This window comes from Heteronotia binoei, chromosome 1 (assembly GCF_032191835.1).
Source record: "Heteronotia binoei isolate CCM8104 ecotype False Entrance Well chromosome 1, APGP_CSIRO_Hbin_v1, whole genome shotgun sequence".
Classification (NCBI taxonomy): Eukaryota; Metazoa; Chordata; class Lepidosauria; order Squamata; family Gekkonidae; genus Heteronotia; species Heteronotia binoei.
In genome coordinates, this window is record NC_083223.1 from 175,346,968 (window position 1) to 175,369,983 (window position 23,016).

General features: G+C 41.8%; 1 protein-coding gene across 2 annotated transcripts in view; it reads left to right on the top strand.

Moving 5' to 3' along the window:
• The window catches only part of RASGRP3 (RAS guanyl releasing protein 3), a 75,618-nt gene extending 52,711 nt beyond the window's left edge, over nt 1-22,907 (top strand). Inside the window, exons 10-17 of one of the 2 annotated variants that reach the window (XM_060244376.1) lie at nt 3,922-3,999; nt 5,578-5,694; nt 8,607-8,722; nt 14,012-14,159; nt 15,126-15,162; nt 16,089-16,214; nt 18,839-19,200; nt 22,708-22,907. In XM_060244376.1, the coding sequence (XP_060100359.1) occupies nt 3,922-3,999; nt 5,578-5,694; nt 8,607-8,722; nt 14,012-14,159; nt 15,126-15,162; nt 16,089-16,214; nt 18,839-19,200; nt 22,708-22,716 (993 nt within the window). In that variant the 3' untranslated portion in view covers nt 22,717-22,907. The remainder of the gene's footprint in view (nt 1-3,921; nt 4,000-5,577; nt 5,695-8,606; nt 8,723-14,011; nt 14,160-15,125; nt 15,163-16,088; nt 16,215-18,838; nt 19,201-22,707) is intronic. The other variant, XM_060244369.1, reaches the window with a different exon arrangement.
• Nucleotides 22,908-23,016: the final 109 nt, after the last annotated feature.

Consider the following 23,016-nt stretch of genomic DNA (forward strand, 5'->3'; position numbering starts at 1 on the left):
ATAATGGGACTACCTAGCCTAAACAGAAACATAAATGCGGAATTTAGAGTCAGATTGCTACCTCATTGTAACACCAGAGCAAACACAATGGGGATGATCTGCATGACAGGATTAAGTCTTGGGCAATGTTGTCTCTCTGGAGCTTCTTCATTGTGTTCAGCACTTTCCTGAATAGCCAACAGGACCAGTCCATTGTTAAGGGTGTGGGTGTGGTAGCAACCTTCTTGCCTGTTGCTTCATCCATTTGCATTTCCGTGGGTGCGGCAGGAGTACGTGATGGTCTCACTTAGCCTTCATGGAGGTGGGCAGGAATAAGAGTTGTTGTTGAAGGATCTTCCAGGAATATGGCTTCTGAAGGGTGGCTGCTCTATGCACTGTCTTTGCTTAGTGACAGGAACGCCATTGAACTTCTGCGGGGCTTGGCTGGAAAGCTTGCTATCTGGGTGCACACTAGTACAAGGTCCTTATTTGGGCTATTATTATACACACTGCTTTCTTCTTGCCACTGAATGTCCATAGAAGCAATGTGTTAGTGTTATTTGATGGCATAAGTCCATAACATAAGCCCACAAAGGCTAAAGTCCTATAGTTTTGGCTATTGGCCAGAGTGAGTACAGTCCATTAAAGATGGAGGAGGGGGCGTGGGCTTACAACTGGTGCAAACATTCATACAGCTGCAGTGACCTGAATTGCTTGCAGTCTTTTTTTCAGTCCACTTTCCCCTATATGTTAGTTCCATAGCTAAGAGGAAAGGTGTTGTTGTTTTTTAATTTGACAATGTAACAGAAATTGATAGAGCACCCAAGATCACAGTGCAAAAAGAACATTGCTCCTATTCTGACTTAATGCTATTTTTGTAAAGTGTGCAAATTTGCCATTTCTCTGATATGTACTTATAATTCCCTATAATACCAGGAGGAAATGGTGGTACATAGTCTGAAGAAGAACGTATTTTCATCTAGTAGCAACTGACCATTAAACCTGTGTTGCTCAGTAGATACAGTTTTTAAAATTATGATGAGTACTATATTGTGCAGTGATTTGATAATGGTAGGATTACTCTAGAGTAAATAGCTTCAGTAGTGGAGTCTTTGGACTGAAGTAACTATGGTTTAATTCAAAGTCATCCCTTGTTCACCTTGCCTGTCCTCTCCTTCCTTTCTGTTCCTTTCTCTACCCACGGTCAAATCATAGATTGTAAGCTCTTTCAGACAGGAGTCTCAGCTTTTGTGCTTATGCTGGGAGGTGTCATCAGCATGGATACCATTTGTTAAACAACAGACATAGTAATCATAGTAATTCTAATGAGAGAAGTGACAGGAAGAAGCTTTGTGGGTGAAGAAGGCCAAAGGACTGAACAACAGCTTGGTGCTGCAGCTTGTAACTCTTAACTAACCTGCTCTGAGACTATGCAAATGTCTGGAAAGTCCCAGACATTTTTAGTCTAGTGAAAAGTATGACAAACAGTCTTCTAAAAAAATTGGACTGGAAGTAGATCAGAGAAGTTGCTTTTTAAATAAGTTTAGAAAGCACATGGTGGAGATAACTGCCACAATCCAAAATTCAGATGGTCATGCAGATTTGTGTAAGTCTAGACCTGACAGAACAATGAGAATTAATAGAGTATGAGCATCCCCAGGTATAAAATATATAGAAAAAGCAGGTGTGTATGTTTGGAAGGGCGTTGTATATGTCATGGATGGCCCAGTTCTCCACAGACTCACAGGGCTAGTTCAGCTGATACAGTGGCCCTGCTTCATTGGGGAAACCAGGCAGAAGGGAAAGCTTCTTTACCTCACTGCCTCCAGTGCCTGTAGATGCCCACATGATGATAGACCTTCTGGTTTGACATAAATAGACTCCATAATGCAGGTAAATACAGGTAGGATTTAACCTATTCCTACAGAGTTTATGTGGAACAGGTGTTGTAGCTGCCTGCAGGAGTTGGAGGCAAGGTCAGTATGTCAAGGATATAAAACACACTCCTTATCTCCTTTCCACTATGTGTCGAAGCTTGGACCACTTTGAAACTCCTCTCCCAAAATTAAATACTAAGGATCTACTATTCCCCCCACCAGCAACAAAATTCTGAAGTTAAACTTGATATGGGAAAAGGAATCGGCGAGAAAGCCAAAAAATAAAATATAATTATGAATGATTTCTGTTACCCTCACTGACTAGACAAACGTACATTCAAATTCATTCAGTCATGAAACTGACTAGAGTGGTGCCCATGACCTGACATGAGATTAAATGGTTTTGGAACAATAATCGCAGGGATGACTGCAGACTAAATTGGTCTTTTCTACTGATTCCCCCTTCCTGCTATAGACTCCAGTCATGTTGTTCTTCAGAAGCATTTTACAGAGATCAGGAATTTCCAGTGTGAGGGGGAAGGAAAGAAAGTAACATTCTGTTGATGGAAAATTTAGTCTGGATCCAGTTCACAGTGCTCCCTAATTCAACACACAACATGCAAGTAAATGGGAAGCAACTTTAAAAGATCAAAAAAATTTAAAAGGAAAGCTTTTCTTAAAATGAAGATGTTCAGTGGGGAAGTCCAAAATATTATTCAAAAGTCACTAAAATAGAAGATCATATCCATTTCAAAAGGAATATCATGGATATGGAAAAGGTTTGGAAAAGGACAATCAAATTGATAAATTGATGCTTCCCTTGCATAGAAAGGCAATGGAGGCTTTTTAATCTGGTGGAGGGCGGAATTACTAAATGATGCTGAGATAGAGATTTACAAAATGATGAAAGGTTTAGAAAGATGGATAGAGACATTTGTTTCTACTTCTGTCATAACACTAGAACTCGAGGGTTACCTGAGGAACTACTAGAACTTAGTCCATACAATGCATAAACAGGGCTTTTTTTTGTAGCAGGAACTCCTTTGCATATTAGGCCACACCTCCCTGATGTAGCCAATCCTCCAAGAGTTTACAAGGCTCTTAGTACACTGCCTAATGTAAGCTCTACATCAGGGGTGTATGGCCTAATATGCAAATGAGTTCCTGCTACAAAAAAAATCTCTGTATTAATGTATGGATTTGTTGTCCACATTATGTGGTAATTGCTATTGGCTTATAAATGTTCTTTTTTTTTCTTTACAAACATTTATCAATTGCTATTAGTCATGATGGTTAAATGGAAACGGCAGTATACCCCTGAATACCAGAGTCGAGGGAGAGTTGCCTTCATGCCACGCTTGTGATCATCCTGAATGTATCTGGCTGGTGGTGTTTAGAAATGGGATGCTGACCTAGCTAGATCTTTGGCCTGGTCCAGTGGGCTCGTCTTACATTTTTATTGTTTCAGTTACTTCAGGGAATGTTTGTAAGATCTATGTCAGGAGGATGGGTTCCTCCTGTTCCATCTTGCATAGTTATGTGACAAAGTTACCGCTCAGGTGCTTCTTTTCTCACCCCTATGTGACTATTAAACATTAGTGGGACATCCCTCTCTTGCACCCACCCAGCCATATTGTTTGTTCACAAGATTCCCTGCTCTGTGCATCATGAACACTGCAGCAGTGTAGCTGATTTTGGCTACAGTCAGGAAGTGGGGCTCCAAATCTCCATCATATTTCCTGGCACTTTCTTTTAACCGTAGTTGCTAGATAAAACAGACTCAAAGTTTTGTAGAGCTACCTCCTTGTGACTACTGCTTATACTTTTGCAAACCCGCAACTGGAACTCCACAAGGAATGAAGTGGACTGGGGTGGGATGTATTTCAACAGAAAAATTGTGGGTAAGGGGAAATAGTGAAGAACCCCAGATCTTCTTCCGCTTCTTGGCTGAACATTTAAAAGCTGCTCTGATACAAAAGTGACTATTAGTTTTGTTACAGTAATTTGCATGTAATGTTTTGCTAGGCTCTAAGAAATGCTGTTTTCCTTCTTGGTTGATTCCTAGCTTTCCCTCGACCTCTACCATACAGAAGATGACATTTACAAGCTCTCTCTGGTGCTGGAACCAAGGACTTCTAAATCAGTATGTCACTTTTCATATTGTATGAATGACAGTACAACTTCACTGCATGGCTGGTCTTGACAATAAGCTAATACCTTGTGATTTTATTTATTTATTTAAAATAGTTATATACCATTTTTCTGTCATTTACTCAAAGTGGTTTTGACCTGTAAATGGTAACATGATTCTGTGCTTGCGATTCATAAACACAGAAGCCCAAAAATGGCCTCATATACTACAATCAGGCCTCACAGCCATACAGTACTCAGTGGCTTTTTGAATGTGACCTATGGTTGCATATTTATTTACCACCTTTTTGTGCTATTATTCTTGTGCCTCTTTATGACTTGCAGAAATTCAACAGCTTTATGACTGGCAGAAATTCAACAGGTGAAACTTTCCCTAGTGAGGAGATGTGATGATTCAAAAAGCTCCATCCTGCTGCCAGTTTTTAAAAGTCCAGGAGCTCTAACAGGAAAAACTAGACAAGGACAGTATGGTGCTGAATGTTTTGATATATAAAAACTCCAAGGACAAGTCACACAATTCTAAGACCCCTCTTTTGTTAGTGGAGCAAACTTTTTACAGAATTTGTTGGATGCAGAAGACTGTAGAACTACTGTTCTTATGAAAACTTACATGTGCATATTCATCCATGTCTGGATAGTTTGCCTGCATGTGGCATTAGCCATTGCTGAGAATCCAGTGGTTATAAGGCACTCAAAGATCCTCACATCCATAGCTGTGATTTTTTTTTTTTACAGTGTAGTGATGGAACTGCCAGTGCGGAAACCTTTGGGAAAATAGAAGCTTTGTACCACAAGGAAAGTCATTATATCAATCTTTCAGTAAAATAGAATAAAAAAGATTGATATAATGACTTTCCACAAGGACAATTGTGCTATAACTCTTTCAATAAAATGCAGAACAGAAAAATCAAATATATCTTTTACATTTGCATTAGAGACCAGTTTAAGGGACAACCATGTAAGCATGAAAATAATGTTAATTCTACTGCTGCTAGTTTCCTACTTCAGTTATAACTTCCTTTCCATTTTCTCACTTGAAAGCGGGATTGCGCAAAGAGATCCAGCGTGCTTGGACTCCTGTGGTATGCCAAAAGTGTGATGCCCAACAAGACACTTGTACCAATTGTACTAGGAATTATTTGAGAGGAGAGTAATCTTGCTTGCACCTTATCCAGACAGTTCATGTGTGTCAAAAACATGCAGTTAAGATTTCATATACTGTAACAAGTCTTCTAATAAAGTAAAGATCTGGATTCATACATGTTGGAGGGCAATTTTCACAGGTTCCCCCATCCCTCAACAGTCTTTCAAGTACTCCTCATTCTGCTCCTCTATCTCACAGGAGCAGCATTTTGGTGTCCATTTCAGGCTGCAGTGGAAGTATGGATACAGGGAAGTCACGCTTCTGTGCATGGAAATCCTAGATGGGACCCAACACTATAGTTTGCAACATTGCCATGCCTGGGGCAGCAGGTGGGGGGCATCATGTAGTTTTGTTTAGGGACTTCTGAGCCTAATACTCTGAGAAGTCAGTTATGAACAATCCTGAAAATTATTTCTGATTTGTTAGCAGCCTACCTCTCCGACCACCCCGAATAAGGCAGTGGTTCCACTCGAGTGGGCATCTGGGGTAATACCAAAGCCAGATCCAAATATCATTAACAAGCACATCAGAAAATTAGTTGATGTAAGTATCTGAGAGAGTGCTCCAAAAGGTGGCATTTTTGTTTCCTCCCCTTTCTTGTTGAGAGATCTATATGGAGAGAGAGAAATGAGGGTAATGGGCAAAACTGTAGACCTACGTGTTGTGAATATGAGACTTACTTGGAAAACATGTTACTAAACAGTAATCCTAAACAAATCAATGTGATTTACGATTATGAATCAGGATAGGGGGTGTAGATGTTCATGGGAAGCTTCACATTTGGCACTATCCTACAGAGGAATAGGTGCCATGCAGTGTACCCTGTGTATGATAGCCCTACACTGTCATGTCACCAGGTACACATAAGTCTTTTTCAACATATGCACCTTCCCTCTATGTGTGTACACATGACAAAATAGTCATGTATGGCCATCGTGATTTGCATGTAGTGCCTTCCACCAGTTGGAATCCATACTGCTCACAGCCTTATGTTGGAGAACCTATTGTGTTCCAATAGAGAAAGGTGGGGGCAGGAGACGCTTGGTGATTCTACCCAGCATGGTCTCAGCCAGGCATCTCTCACCCTGTGTTTTGCAACTTGCCCCCATTTGGCCAGCTTTATGACATGGGGGTGGGACCAGCAAACCAGATGGCCAGTGATTCCAGTTTGGTGCACACTAGATGCTTTTAAAAAGGGGGCATTGGAGACAGGTTAAGCATTTGTAACTGTCTGTCAGCAAACATACCCTCCCATCCCCATGTAGTCATATTTTAATTCTGGTGTTACAAGTCACCTTTTTATGTCCCCAGAGGTTCTCTGGTTGACATGGCCTGGAAGGAATTTTACTCTTGGTTCTGACTTGGTAATAGACCGTAGGCGTTTGCCTTCCCTTTGGGACAAAGAGCATGTTCTGTGTACTGCTGAATGAGCATAATTGTCACAGCCAGCTGCTAGCCGGGTTACCAGTTCTGGGTTGGGAAATGCCTGGAGATTTGTGGGGGTGGAGCCTGGGGAGAGTGGGGTTCAAGGAGGGGAGGGTCCTCTACAGCATATAATATCAAAACAGCCATTTTCTCCAGGGAAAATGATCGTGGTCATCTGGAATCAGTTGTAATAATGGGAGATCTCTAGGTGTCATCTGGAGTCTGGTTGCCCTTATTTAGGCATTAACCTCAAAAAGCTATAACACTGTCTACAAGATGAATATTTCAGTGTCTTACTTTTTTTTTATGTATTCATTGACCATACTAAAGAACATAGCAAGTAATACTGTGTAAAGTATTTTTTTGCAAAATCTCAGTTACAATAATACAATAAATCCAAAAATTTCAAGCACATAAATGGAAGCTCTTAGTGTGTAATAGAATTGTCCAATAATTCTTGAGGTTACAAATTTTCTACTCATTCAAACTTTCTAAAGTGTAATACTATCCATAGAACAAGACAATGAGGGGTGGGTGTCTTGTAGTTTGAAGTCAAATATTTGAAGTATTTTCAGTATCAAGTAGCTTGCTTTTTTCAATGTTGTTTTACATAGTCGTTATTCAGATAATTTCTATTGAGTTCCTTATTTAGGTATTGGCTGGGAACACAGTGCAGGATGTGCAGGAATGGGCTTCCTGCATTACCCTAAAAGGTGGGTCCCTTTAAGGGACACCAGGTATGAAGTGCATGACAGCCATTTTCAAGGCTGGTATGCTGACCATGCCTTCAAGAGTATTTCAGCTTTTACTTCATGTGAATGATCCAAATTGCCTGTTTGCCTTAGCATGATCTAGACTGAAACATGCTTAGTAGCAGTATGTGTGAACAAGATTTGGGGGTATGAGTGGATCATAAGTTAAATATGAGCAGCAAGTGTGATGCAGTGACAAAAAAGGCTAATGCAATCTTGGGCTGTATCAGCAGAGGTGTAACATCTGAATTGCAAGATGCCATAGTCCTGCTGTACACAGTATTGGTCAGCCACACCTGGAGTATTGTGTGCAGTTCTGGAGGCCTCACTTCCCAAAGGATGTGGACAGTATGGAGCAGGTATAGAAGAGAGCAACAGGGATGATCAGGGGCCTGTAGACCAAGCCCTATGAAGAAAGGCTGAGGGACTTGGGAATGTTCAGTCTGGAGAAGAGGAGGTTGAGGGGGGACATGATTGCTCTCTTGAAGTATCTGAAGAGCTGTTGCTTAGAGGAAGGCAGGGAGATATTCCTGTTGGCAGCAGAGGATAGGACACAGTAATGGGTTTAAAGTAAGGGTGGGAAGGTACCAGCTGGATATTAGGAAAAAACCTTTTTACAGTAAGAGTTATTCAACAGTGGAATCAGCTACTGAGGGAGTCGGTGAGTTTCCCCCTCACTGGCAATCTTTAAGCAGTGGCTGGACAAATACTTGTCAGGAATGCTCTAGGTTGATCTTGCATTGATCAGGGGGTTGGACTAGATGGCCTGTATAACCACTTTCAACTCTATGATTCAGTGACAGGCAGACAGCTCATGTGAAATTATGCTGTCTTTGGACCTTCCCAATATAACTCTTAGGTCGTTTTCGCACTCACCTCCAGCCGGCGCGACCCCCCTCTTCACCGCGCAGGATCTGCGCGGATTTCGCACTAAATGCCGCGGAGCAGCCTTTTGCGCCGGAAACTCCCGTCGCAAAAGCCGCTCAAACATAAATCACCAAAAAGCAGTTTGGCGAAAACGACCTTAGAATCATAGAGCTGGAAGGATAGAGCTGGACGGATCTTGCAATTACAGCAAAGTAAATTCTTTCTACATATTGCAAAGCTGGCATCCATTCACAACATGCATCTACAGCATGGACCTAAGAAATTGGAGAAGCTCATCTTGTGGAACATTCTTTATTCAGCAGTTATCTGTGTTCCTACTTGATTTCTGAGGAAATGGTTTGGTTGTTTGCCTTTTTCTTTCCAGTGTATTAATTCCTTTCCTTTTTTCAGTCTGTTTTTAGAAACTATGACCATGACCATGATGGTTACATTTCTCAAGAAGACTTTGAAAGCATAGCAGCCAATTTTCCTTTTCTGGACTCATTCTGCGTATTAGATAAAGATCAGTAAGTAATTGTATTCCCATGATTAAAATTTATAAATGCAGAAAACAAACTCTTCTCTTGCTTCAAGCTGAAGCCAGTTTCTCTGTTATCTTCTGAACAACCCCATGTGATATGTGACTAATATGCACATTTTACATAAACCTGGAGATCAGCTTTTCCTAGGTGGACCTAAGTGTGTGGATGACTCAGTATCTGAACTTAAATCTCCTAGGGTTTGTGTAGCATTTACAGAGTGCTAGTTATCACAGAAAGCTGCAATGTGTTTACTGAATTTTCCATAACCTGAATCTTCCACTCTGCATCATATGTCAAAAGAAACTACTTTTTAACACATATTCAGGGTTTGTAATCAATTACAATAAGTCAGAGTTATATCCCATTTATCTTGAAGATAAAGGGGATAATACTAAGGACAATATTTCTAAATCTTTCCCATTCAAATGGGTAAAAGAGAAATTGCGACATCTGGGAATACTTATCCCTACTAACCTTCAAAAATTATTTAGCTGCAACTTCAACCCCTTAACAGAAGAAATGCATTCCACTATTATAGACTAGGCCAAACTTTCTTTTTCCTTGATGGAAAAAATTGATCTGATTAAATCCTTTCTGTTTCCTAAATTCCTTTTTAGATTTCAAAATATTCCAATATCAATCCCTGGGACCTTTTTTAAAAAATGGCAAAAAAAAAAAGAAACTCCTTGATTAACAGTAGTAGACAAGTGAGGACCTGCAATACTCATGGGGGGATCCCTCCCGCATCACTGCCGATTCCCCTTATGGCTCAGGAGACTTGCCAGTGGATAAACTCAGCATCCTCTTATGCCACTGCTCAGCCCAGCTACTGACATCCTCAGCTTGGTGCAATGGCCGCATCTTTCACTTCCACTGCTAAGCCCAGTGCAGCGGCTGGGTGTCCTCTGCCATTGCAGCTAGGCTGCAACAGCTGCCAGGAGCCTTCCTCCACTGTGGCTGGGTTGCAGCAATCCTTGGCATCCTCCACCACCACCACCAAGCCCAGCACGGCTGCTGGGTGTCCTCTGCTATTGCAGCCAGGACTAAGTGGCTGCCAGAAGTCCTCCTCCACTGTGACCAGGGTGCAAAAATTAACAATCCTGCACCACCATAACTGAACCCAGAGCAGCTGTTGGATTGCTCTGATGCTGAGGCCAGGCCTTGCTAGGCCCAGCTGCTGCCAAGCCAAGCTGTATTGGCTCTGCTCTCATCAGGTAAGAGCATTTTCTGTGTGTGCACAGACAGTGCAAATGTATTTGGCAGGATATTCCAAACCCCCTCCCATTTTATATTTTTCAGATTTTTGTATAAGCCTAGGAAGTCATCCAGTTTGAAGAAAAAATGGTTTCGCCTCAGTATGGCCCTGATCTGCAGATTTAAGTATCCACAGATGGAGGCCACACATGGCTAATAGTATAGATTAACTACGGCAGAAAGAAGAAGCTAAATCAGCCCCTTAATATTATTGACTAGTTTAAAACATTTTGGAAGTATATGGAAAGGAAAACTTGGGATGTCAAATTAACATTCTACAAAGAAAGGAAAAATATATTTAATATTTTTGTGGGATTTTTTGGAATACTGAGGGTGGAAGGTGGAGAATTAAACCTGCATCCAAGCCAGAAAGACTAGAGAGCATTCAATAATAAACAATTTAAATTATAAAGTTATTTGTTGTTTAAAACTGTTAACTTGGAACTCAGTTTTGTGTCCAGAAATATAATCTGGGCTGTCTAATCATACTTCTTAGAAATGCAAGTATATGACTTTATGTTTTAGTCCTTCTTGATATGCAGGGCTTTTTTGTAGGAGAAACTCCTTTGCATATTAGGCCTAAGGTTGCCAAGTCCAATTCAAGAAATATCTGGGGACTTCGGGGGTGCAGCCAGGAGACTTTGGGGGTGGAGCCAGGAGACATTGGGGGCGGAGCCAGGAACAAGGGTGTGACAAGCATAATTGAACTCCAAGGGAGTGCTGGTCATCACATTTAAAGGGACAGCACACCTTTTAAAATGTCTTTCTTCCATAGGAAATAATGAAGGATATGGGCACCTTCTTTTGGGGCTCATAGAACTGGACCCCCTGGTCCAATCATTTTGAAACTTGGAGGGTCTTTTGGGAAGAGGCACTAGATACTATACTGAAAATTTGGTGCCTCTACCTCAAAAAATAGCTCCCCCAGAGCCCCCGAAACCTCCAGATCAATTCCCCATTATACCCTATGAGAAATATTTCACATGGGGAATAATGACAACGTTTCCCTCTCCTCCACACACACCCCTTCTCGCAAATCTGATGTAGGGGATTGGCTCTCTACTCACCAGCCAGCTTCTTCACAGTAACAAAGACACAGACACAGAAAGTTGAAGCCTTTCACCATCTCTGGAGGTGCAAAGGCACATGGTCCTTTGGGGCAGGGCAGGAAGCAGCCTGGGAAAGCTCTGGCTGCTGCAATGGAGCTGGGTGGGAAGGGGAGGGGCAAGGAGAAGCTGCTGCGATCCGAGGTGAGAAGGGAAGGGAAGGGAGGAGGAGAAGCATCAGGGATCGGTGGGAAGGGGAGAGGAGAAGCTGCTGGGATCTAGGCTGCGTGGGAAGGGCCGCCATTCCCCCCGCTTTCTGGATTTTTGCCGAGTGGGGGGAGGAGGCTCCAAATCGGGGGTCCCCCGCCCAGGCGGGGGATTTGGGAAGCCTAATTAGGCCACACACCCCAATCCTCCAAGAGCTTACAGGGCTCTTCTTACAGGGCCTCTTCTTACAGGGCCTAATCCTTTTGGAGGATTAGCTACAATAGGCGGGTATAGCCTAATATGCAAAGGAGTTCCTCCTACAAATAAAAGCCCTGCTGATATGTAAAAAATACTCTACATCAGGGCTTTTTTTCTGGAAAAAAGAGGTGCCAGAACTCTCAAGAGGGAAATGAAGGAAAAATACACAGGTGCCCCATACAAACTTTTAAACATTTTTTGAAAATTTTATTTCCATGAAGAGGTTCCAGAACTCTGTTCTGCTGTGTTCCCCCCCAAAAATAGCTCTGGTCTGCATGCATATAGATTGAAAATGAGTATGTAAGGGAGAAAACTGGCTAGGTCAGGGGTGTTGAACATGCAGTTTGGGGGCCGAATCAGGCCCCCAAAGGGCTCCTATCAGGCCCCCAAGCAACTTGCTGTCATCTGCTTCTTTCTCCCTATATCTTGCTTCCTTCTGCACCACAGCTTGCTTTGCAAGGCTTGCTCAGTTGCACAGGTGCTACAGAGCAAAACCTCTATTTTCTCCTTGGCTGAGGCTCCTCCCTTGAGGAGGAAGGGGGGAGGAATAGCTTGCTTTGCCAGGCTCTCTCAATTGCTCCTGAGCCCAGCCTCTCTTCCTTCTATTAGCTGAGGCTCCTAACCCCCCCCCCCCACACACACACACACATCAGTCCCCTGGGGAAGGAAGGAAAGAGCCACAGCTTCCTTTACCCAGTTCTCTGGATCCCAGGGGAGAAATATGAAGAAAGCATCTTTAAAACCAATGAGTACTAACATTTTAAGCATGTTTAAATTTTTAAAAATATATGTTTGAGTTTCTCTGTGTTCTTTATAAAGTTTATATCTCTGCTACCTAATCTTAAATAAGTGCACACATGGCCTGGCATGGCTTGGTCCAACCCAACATGGCCTGGCCCAACAAGGTCTCATTAACGTCAGGTCCGGCCCTCATAACAAATGAGTTCGACATCACTGGGCTAGGTCTTTTCCCAGGTCTTTTCCATGCCCTGCAAACTTTACATGGGCAAGCAGTTTCTAACACAGGATGTTGTTCAGACAGGGATGCAACCATTTTCATTCTAAAATGGTACAACTTCTAGGCAGAGAGGGCTGTGTATCTATCTCTCTGTCTTTCTATAAAATTCATGTTCCCCTTTCTGCCTGATCTGGGTCAGCAGAAAGCAGCTAACAATTAAGAGCAGAACATTATAAAACTATCATAAAACCAACTTTAAACCTACTTAAAAACACAGACCCAACAATTAAGTATAGGGTAGGAAGTAGAGGGTCATTGAGGGAATGCCAGGCAAAGCTGATGGGAAGGATGATTTCAAACTCTTCCATATTTGGTAGGCCTGCCCCCCACATGCAAGAATTTTGGGGCATGGTTGCTGTTGTATTTCTGGCAGGATTAGGCTAGGTATGAGGACATATTCTAGAGTTTTTCTTTATCCTTGTTACCTATATAGTCTCATTACCATGAGATAAGCAAGTTATTGTTTTATACATGGTAACTGCTGCTAAACTTGTATTTGGAAAGGTTTGGAAACAAACCTAAAATTATGAGCAGGGAGAATGGTTGGGAGAAACTTAGGATTTTTTAAAATTTTGTTTAAACTCACAGTTTTTCAAAGGTGTTAGGATATTAATAAATTGGAAAAGGATGCAATTATCTGGATGGTTCCAGAGCGCTTTTTTGGGGGAGGGGGAGAATGTAGTGGAACCTTTTTGTGGTAATAAAATTCTCAAAGAAATGATTAAAAGTTCATGAGGGGTACTCGTGGGTTTCTCCATTTCCTTCTTGAGAGCTCTGGCACCTCTTTTTCCAGAAAAAAGGCCTGGGATAGTTCTATGTACAATTTCTATTTAATTTTGTATGCATATGTCTGGTGTCAGCATGTAGGGCTAGATATTATGCGAGATGCAATGGATCCATATGTTCTTCCCTTGTAATGATTAGCGGAAGTGCTGATGAGGGGCCTTTGTAAAAGATAATTGACAGTAAGAAGGAGGGTAATTCCTTTTCCCTGCTGATGATTATCCTCTGCAAACTGTCAAAACTGTCCCCAGGATCTGAAACTATGAATTTATGAAATGACATCAATGTCTGTTCATTTTATCCCATTCTTCTCCCAGGGAGCTCAGTGGTTCCCATATCATTCTCATAACATCCCTGTGAGGGAGGTTAGATTCAGAGAAGGTAAATGGCCCAAGGTCTTCCAGTGACCTTCATGGCTGAGTTATTATTTGAACCCAGGTCTCAGCCTGTATTTGTTCTGGAAGAGTATTAGAATTGCACCAAACAGAGTTCTAATTCTGTACTAAAGGATTATACCCTCAAAAGTTAGTTATTCTGATTCACATTGTGTAGGTCAAAGTATTAAATTTTCAGTGTTTTTTGAATTACCATATACCAGTTTCTGAAGCAGGAGCTATGATAGACCCAGTCAAAGAGTCTGCATGCTCTTTTTCCTTTCTCAGTGGTAATAATAGATTTTGCCCCCTTTATTCTCCATATTTTTAACAGGGATGGTCTTATCAGCAAAGAAGAAATGATGGCTTATTTTCTGAGGGCCAAATCTCAACTACAATGTAAAATGGGACCAGGTTTCATTCATAACTTTCAGGAAATGACCTATCTCAAGCCAACTTTCTGTGAGCATTGTGCTGGATTTGTAAGTATATGTCAGGACAATTCTAGGGTACATATGGGCTATGATGTGTTTAATTGTGACATAGAAAAATAGTTTAAATAAAGGGTAGGTTAACAAACTAAATCTTTTGATTAATTTACTTAATGGAGACTAATTTAAAACTGTGGAGACAGACTGGGCTGTGCTTTAAAGACACACTTGTTTATTTTTCTTATTTTGATAGAATTTGTAATGGGAAAGGAAAAAGGAAAGGTCCCCTGTGCAAGCACCAGTCGTTTCTAACTCTGGGGTGACGTTGCTTTCACATTTTCATGGCAGACTTTTTACAAGGTGGTTTGCCATTGCCTTCCCCAGTTATCTACACTTTCCCCCCAGCAAGCTGGGTACTCATTTTACCGACCTCAGAAGGAAGGAAGACTGAGTCAACCTCAAGCCGGCTACCTGAAAACCCAGCTTCCACTGGGGATTGAACTCAGGTCATGAGCAGAGCTTAGGACTTCAGCACTGCAGCTTTAACACTCTGCTTCTAAATAATATGCCTGATAGTATGAAAATAATATCAAACAAGAGGACAAAAACAACATACAGTGCTATAAATGAATGAAATGGAATCAAAATGGGGTCTCTCTTGAATCTAATTGTAACTTTAGAAGCCAAAATTCCATGTTGTATCCAGGAACTGTGAAAATGGCATAAATAGATTGCATTAAGCTAGCCAAGATTGCTCATTCCAACCAATTGGAAAAAATGGTACTATTTGGAATCAATATTCTCCACTTGTTATGTGCTGCCTCATTTGTAGGTCATGGAAACAGCAGCACAAATTAGCTGCCTTGAGCCTCACAGCTGAATGGATGGCTCTGTCTTACAGGAAGGGTGTTGAGCCACTGTATCCTGTTTGCGCTTTTGTAGCCATTGTGTCTATCTTCATCATGAGGGTGATTTCCTTCCGGCTTTCTTTTTCATTCCCTTTGTCTTTAATTACAGCTATGGGGCATAATCAAGCAAGGCTACAAATGTAAAGGTACTGTAAATCATACATGGGTTTTGATTCTAAGATATCAATATTCCTGCTGTTTAGCACAGTTAATTATTGGCAAAGGGACAATGCTTTCTTTCCACTTTTGCCATTTTTGATTAAAATGGGGTGTTATTTTACCACCCCTAAACTGTTTTAATTCCTCAGTACTTTTTTCACCTTTAGCTTCCTTTAAAATATAAAACTTCCTATGGCTGTGCACTTTTAGCAAGCAATGGTATGCTCTTGTTGAAGCTAAGCATTTCTAGGGCTTGTTTATGAAACTGGAGTTAAGCCTATGATTGAATAGCTTGGGATCTTACAATAATTTTTGTCTGAACCATATCCTGATTTTCTTTCTCAGAGCATTAGTCTAAATTTTTGTTTAAATTGTTAAACTAGAGAGACTAATTCTGCCAAATCTGAAAGATCAATGCTCTGGGTTGCTTTTGTGTGATATTGTTAAGTAGTAATGGAGGGAACGATACATTACACATACACACTAAAAAAACAAAGGTTCAAAGGGAAATCCATTCCTGGAAGCTGGTTTGGAGCAGAGAAGCAGTAAGAGGAAAGGAAATGTTTAACCCTTCCCTTGCTCCAAATCATGCCCACATGTGACATTCCACTGTGGTGTTCCAGTCATGGAGGTCTTCCCCAGTAAGGCTTATCTTTCTCCTCTGTTATGTTTGTACCTATCATCATCTTCAGGCACTGATCATGGCTACTGCTGTGATTGTAGTAAGAAGCTGGGAAACTCTATGCTCCTGATAAATAAATATCTGCTCTAGGGACTCTTTCGATATAACATTTCATGCTTCTGGCAGTATCTGCATCAGTTATTCCAAAATGGCTCTTATGGACATATTAAAACTTTTGCAGATGTCAGATTTTGTATCTGTTTAGAATTAATTTTATTCAATTTATTTCAGACTGTGGTGCCAATTGCCATAAACAATGCAGAGATCTGCTTGTTCTGGCCTGCAGGAAGTTTGTCAGAGGGACATCACTGAGAAGCAACCATGGTTCTCTACCTAATAGTCCATCATTGCCAGCAGGTAAAAGAAACTTGTGTGTCCCACTGATGGTTTGTTGAACAATATTGGTGGCTGTTAACAATTTATCAGTTATCTAGAAGAGCAGTAGTTAGCCACTGGGTTGACAAGAAGAAGAAGAAGAAGAAGAAGAAGAAGAAGAAGAAGAAGAAGAAGAAGAAGAAGAAGAAGAAGAAGAAGAAGAAGAAGAAGAAGAAGAAGAAGAAGAAGAAGAAGAAGAAGAAGAAGAAGAAGAAGAAGAAGAAGAAGAAGAAGAAGAAGAAGAAGAAGAAGAAGAAGAAGAAGAAGAAGAAGAAGAAGAAGAAGAAGAAGATATTGGATTTATATCCCGCCCTCTAAGAGTCTCAGAGTGGCTCACAATCTCCTTTACCTTCCTCCCCCACAACAGACACCCTGTGAGGTGGGTGGGGCTGGAGAGGGCTCTCACAGCAGCTGCCTTTTCAAGGACAACTTCTGCCAGAGCTATGGCTGACCCAAGGCCATGCTAGCAGGTGCAAGTGGAGGAGTGGGGAATCAAACCCGGTTCTCCCAGATAAAAGTCCGCACACTTAACCACTACACCAAACTGGCTCTCCAGAAGAAGAAAGTGTCTTGGGTGTCCAAGGCTGCACTATTGACTCTAGCCCACAGTAAGTCCCTGAAAAGATTATGATGGAATACCCTCCACAGTGAGATGCATAAGTCCCAATTTTTGTGTAACCATGGAAACTTGGAATGCCATGAAGATCCATTTCAAGCTGCCTTGAACCATGAGGAAAGGCAGGGTATAAACGTTTTAATAATTACATGTCTGCATGACTGGCGGGGAATGGACTAGATTGTTAACTCACACATGACTTGTGTAGGTCACTTGATAACTCCCCACCTCACTGCTCCGTCTCCATCAGGGATTACAGGCACTAGTGTGGGAAGTATACAATCTGGGTTACTCATAAATTACTCTTGCATATTGCAGATGTTACTGAAACAACAAGAGTCCCCCCCCCCCCCAATGTCTACCCATTACTTTATAATCTGCAGTTAAAGACAGTTGCCTGGTGTATAGGCACCCATCATTTGAAAAGCTAATGCCATTCTTTCCACTTGGTTGCTCTTTGTTTGTGATTACGCTTAGTAAGTAACAATGTATATTACAGCTATGACATTTCATCCCATTGTCACTTCCATCTCTATCGCTATTGCACAAGTCAAATAATAAATGCTGGCTATTAAGTATGGCGCAGAGAAACTCAGGCAACAGATTACATGTAACTGAGGCAAAAGCATTTGTTTAAACCCAGATCTGCCCCAATTATATAGCAAAGGAGGGGGACAAATTGAAATTTATTTTTTTAGAGCAAAACGGGCACACAGATAAGGTGAATCATTCCTGATCATGCTGCCCTCCCCTTTTCTTCATATGGCATTTCCTTTCAGTTGCTTTCCCCCCAGCAGGGCTCAGTTCAGAACTCAAAGCTCAGATGGTTCTGCAGAGAGCTTGTGGGAGGTCAGCTATGGGTTAGGAGAGGGTTAACTGCACACCACTTTTGCTCTACAGATTAGCCTTTGCCTCCTGCTTTATAGACTATTAAGAGCACCACTAAGTTTAAAGAAATGGATGTGCCCTCTTCCTGTGTATTTAGTTCCTCATACATAGATTCCTCATACATACAAATTCCAACTGTCTACCTGGGAAGAGATTCTGGCAAGATTTCTCAATTTTCTCAACCACTTTTTCAAAGGGTTACCCTTGAAGTTATTCTCAAATAAAGACAAATTTAGAATTCTGTTGAAAGCTGTTGTTTATCATGAGGGCAAAACTGGCCACGTACAGCAGCCTATGAGGCGAGCCTCTCTACATCATTATTTGACTAGAGGGAACTTGAAGTTCACCTATTTTAATTATTCCTTCTAGGTAAGATCCTCCATATCCATCCCCCCAAAGATGATACAGCCTATATGACTCAGATTGCAGCATTTCACAAGCAAAGAGAAGCAAGTGAAAACAGTACACTGATATACACAAGCAGGGCTTTTTTTTGGTAGTAGGAACTCTTTTACATATTAGACCACTACCCCCTGATGTAGCCAATCTTCCAAGAGTTTACAGGGCTCTTAGTACAGGGCCTACTGTAAGACCCAGGAGGACTGGCTACATCGGGGTGTGTGGCCTAATATGCAAACAAGTTCTTGCTACAAAAAAGCCCTGTACACACGGTACTAATTGGGGACATAACTCAAGCAGTTACATCAGCCAAATTGACCTTTATTGGTACTAAGTTCAAGTCAAGTCAGCCTTTATTGGCACTAAGTTGATCTTCCCAAATAGTCCAGTGCTCCACAGCTCCAGTTAGCAACCATGTCTCTGAGGTCTAGTGGACACTGAACTGCTTCACAAATCACCATGATGATAGATTCAGGTGGGTAGCTGTGTTGGTATGAAGCAGCAAAACATTTGAAGCCAGTGGCACCTACAACGTTATTGTTGCATTTGCAGACTCTTGGATGCTTTAAGCAATTGTTGCTTGTTTATTCTCTTTGGCCATGATTAAGACCAGCAGTCACAAGATCTATGTGCTGCTTCCCTGTTAGAAGGTTCCAATTTTGAAGTTATTAAAGATACTTGTGTATCTTTACTCTTTTTTTAGTGCAAGAAGTCTTCAGTTTTCCTAACGTTGCTCCACAAAATCAGTATCTAGACAGCAGAGCAATCACACTGGTTACTGGCTCTTCTCGCAAGATTTCTGTACGCCTGCAGCGGGGGACCACCAGTCAAGCAACCCAGACAGAGCCTCTGTGGCATGAACCAGGCTGGGGTGATTCAGGATCACATACCTTCCCCAAGATGAAGTCCAGGCTGCATGGAAAATCTGGAAAGAATAAAGGGTTTGCTAAATGGGAGAATGAAAAGCCCAATGTTGAGCCCAATATAGACACAGAAGTCGCCTCTACTGCACATGTATTGAAACAGAATGGAACAGATGCCTTTCTAAAAAGACAGGATATGGAGGTATGCTATATCATTGTTTATCCATGGCTGGGAATCTCTCTTCCCCACTAAAATTTTACAATATTGTTTTCCATCCAAGTTTAACAGACTTAGCATGACAAGCATTCACTGGTCAGATCCATTATAGGTCTTAGGAAGCTTCATTTGTTTTGAAGGCTGAATTTATTACCTTCATATTTAACATGTATGCAACAACCACCTAGTGCTTCATGCACCACTTGGGAGCAGTGACCATAACGTTATTCATTTCACCATTTGTATGAATAGGGAGTTGCCCCAAAAGACCAGCACAACCACGTTTAACTTTAAAAGGGATAAATTCTCTGAGATGATGAGGCATGTGAAGAGGAAACTGAAAGGAAAGGTAAATACAGTCAAAACCCTTGGGGAAGCTTGGAGGCTATTTAAAACTACAATCCTAGAAGCTAAGATAAAATATATACCACAAGTTAGGAAAGGCACAAACAGGTATAAGAAAAGGCCTGCATGGTTAACAAACAAGGTAATGGAAGCTGTGAAAGGTAAGAAGGACTCCTTTAAGTGGTGGAAAGCTAGTCCAAGTGAGATTAATAAAAGGGAACACAGGCTGTAGCAAATCAAATACAAGATTGTGATCAGGCAGGCAAAAAGGGACTATGAGGAATATATTGCAAAAAACATAAAGACCAACAACCTGTTACATTTCTTTGAGAGGGTGAACAAACATGTGGACAAAGGAGACCCGATAGATATTGTTTGCTTTGACTTCCAGAAAGCTTTTGATAAAGTTCCTCATCAGAGGCTCCTTAGTTAGCTTGAGAGTCATGAAGTAAAAGGACAGGTCCTCTTGTGGATCAAAAACTGGCTAATTAATAGGAAGCAGAGAGTGAGTATAAATGGGCGTCTTCGCAATGGAGGACGGTAAGCAGTGGGGTGCCGCAGGGCTCAGTACTGGGTCCCATGCTCTTTAACTTGTTCATTAATGATCTGGAGTTGGGAGTAAGCAGTGAAGTGGCCAAATTTGCAGATGACACTAAATTGTTCAGGGTGGTGAAAACCACAGAGGATTGTGAGGCACTCCAAAGGGATCTGTCGAGGCTGGATGAGTGGGCATCAACATGGCAGATGATGTTCAATGTGGCCAAGTGCAAAGTAATGCACACTTGGGCCAAGAATCTCAGCTACAAATACAAGTTGATGGGTTATGAACTGACAGAGACTGACCAAGAGAGAGATCTTGGGGTCATGGTAGATAACTCACTGAAAATGTCAAGACAGTGTGCGATTGCAATAAAAAAGGCCAATGCCATGCTGGGAATTATTAGGAAGGGAATTGAAAACAAATCAGCCAGCATCATAATGCCCCTGTATAAATCAATGGTGCGGTCTCATTTGGAATACTGTGTACAATTCTGGTCACCGCACCTCAAAAAGAATATTATAGCATTGGAAAAAGTGCAGAAAAGGGCAACTAGAATGATTAAAGGTTTGGAACACTTTCCCTATGAAGAAGGTTAAAATACCGACTATGGGGTGACATGATAGAGGTTTACAAGATTATGCATGGGATGAAGAAAGGAGAGAAAGAAATACTTTTCTCTCTTTCTCACAATACAAGAACTCATGGGCATTCAATGAAATTGCTGAGCAGTCAGGGTAAAACAGATAAAAGGAAGTACTTCTTCACCCAAAGTGTGATTAACATGTGGAATTCACTGCCACAGGTAGGCTTCCCAATCCCCAGGTCCCAGCGGTGGATCCCCTGTTTTTACAGGCTTCCCCCCCCCCCGCCCCAGCCAGATGGCTGCCAGGGGAAGCCCCGCCCCCACAGTCACCATGAAGTTTTAGAGCTCCTGCAGGTTTAGAAACCTGCAAACAGGTCCGTTTTTAAAAAGTGTGCCTTTAAGGCTGAGAAGGAAACAGGAAGGGCTTCATGGGAAAGGGTCAGTAGCAGTTTCATCGGAGAACGGCCTCTCCCTTTGTTTTGCTTTCAATTTTCATAGCAAGTAAAGTTCTGCAGGAACAAGACCCAGTAAGTATTTGTGTGTGAGAGAGAGGGAGGAGGCAGGGGATTCCCTGGTTTGGAGGCCCTCCCCCTGCTTTAGAAAGCATGAGGGGGGTTAGGGAAACGTCTACTGGGCACTCTATTATTCCCTGTGGAGAACGATTCCCATAGGGAATAATGGGGAATTGATCCACGGGTATTGGGGGCTCTGGGGGGGGGCTATTTTTTGAGGTAGAAGCACCAAATTTTTAGTATAGCATCTAGTGCCTCTGCCCAAAATACACCCCAAGTTTCAAAATGATTGGACCAGGGGGTCCAATTCTATGAGCCCCAAAAGATGGTGCCCCTATCCTTCATTATTTCCTATGGAAGAAAGGCATTTAAAAAGGTGTGCTGCCCCTTTAAATGTGATGGCCAGAACTCCCTTGGAGTTCAGTTATGCTTGTCACACCCTTGTTCTTGGCTCCACCCCCAAAGTCTCCTGGCTGCGCCCCCAAAGTCCCCAGATATTTCTTGAATTAGATTTGGCAACCCTAGCCACAGGAGGTGGCTACAAGCATAGCCAGCTTTAAGAGCTGATTGGATAAAAATATGGAGCTGAGGTCCATCAGTGGCTATTAACCACAGTATATATGTGTATGTGTGTATATATGTATGTATATATATATATAAATTTTTTGGCCACTGTGTGACACAGAGTGTTGGACTGGATGGGCCATTGGCCTGATCCAACATGTCTTCTCTTATGTTCTTATGTACATGTTCTGGACAAACGCCTATCTTGAGATTAAGCCAAATAGGGCGCAGGGGCTTATATACTCAGCAGAATCACTTTGTTTAGTTCTCACTGTTCAGTTTCAGACTACATTTCCCTATTCTCAGAAAGTTAAAAAAAATAAAAAATAAACCTTCCTACACACAAAGACCTATCATGTTGGTGAATTCTAGCCTTGCCCTCTCCCCAGCAAGCTTGTTTTAGTAAAAAAATGTCCTCTGTTCAGAAAAAAAACCCACCAGCAAAGCAATCAAGCATGCAGTCCTTGCATTTTGAATCAGCTGTATTAAGTATTGGTTCAGTAGATAGACTCTTGGATCATGTGGCCCATCTCTATCAGTGGAATACAAAGACTGCATTCAGACATCACCATCCAACTGAGATTCGCTGCAGTGGGCACAAGCATTATTTGTGTGCAGTGCTCAGTATGCTCTGTCACTCCTCCCCTCTCCCTCTTTTCATTGTGCCTAAAGCACAATTAAGGCTTCTGAGAATTTGGGAAGGGGCTGTGGGGAAGTGGGAAATAAACTCTGCAGAGCTGCGTTCAAGCATCGCAGGGAGCCCTAAGCCTTAATCGTGTGCTCCACTCGTGGGAGGGGAATGTGGAAAGGGCCAAGGCGAGCAAGCAGACATATCAAAACAAATGTGTTGGTGCCCTTTGTAGCAAATCTCTGGTTACAGCTTGTTTTTATGGCAGCATGTAGCCCCAGATATCAAATAAATATGCTTGCCTTTTGATTTATTACAGGATAGCTGATCTGCTTCTGCAAAAGATGGAAGACTATTCAAGAAGGCACCACAGCTTAGACTTGCTGGAATTCAGCAGATTTTTCTTCTATTGCCTGTGCCAGAACTTTTAATAACTAATTAATGCTATATTTATTTTCTCATACAGTTGAAATAATTTGGTAAGTCCTGCACAGATAAAAAACAAAGAGTGTTATAACTCTGAGACCTTTCAGATTCTTTGTTGCTGTGGGTGGGTGTGTGAAAACTGGCTGTAGACTATTTCATTGCTACCAAGGACACAGTGCTTTCTAGAATTACTGCAACGATC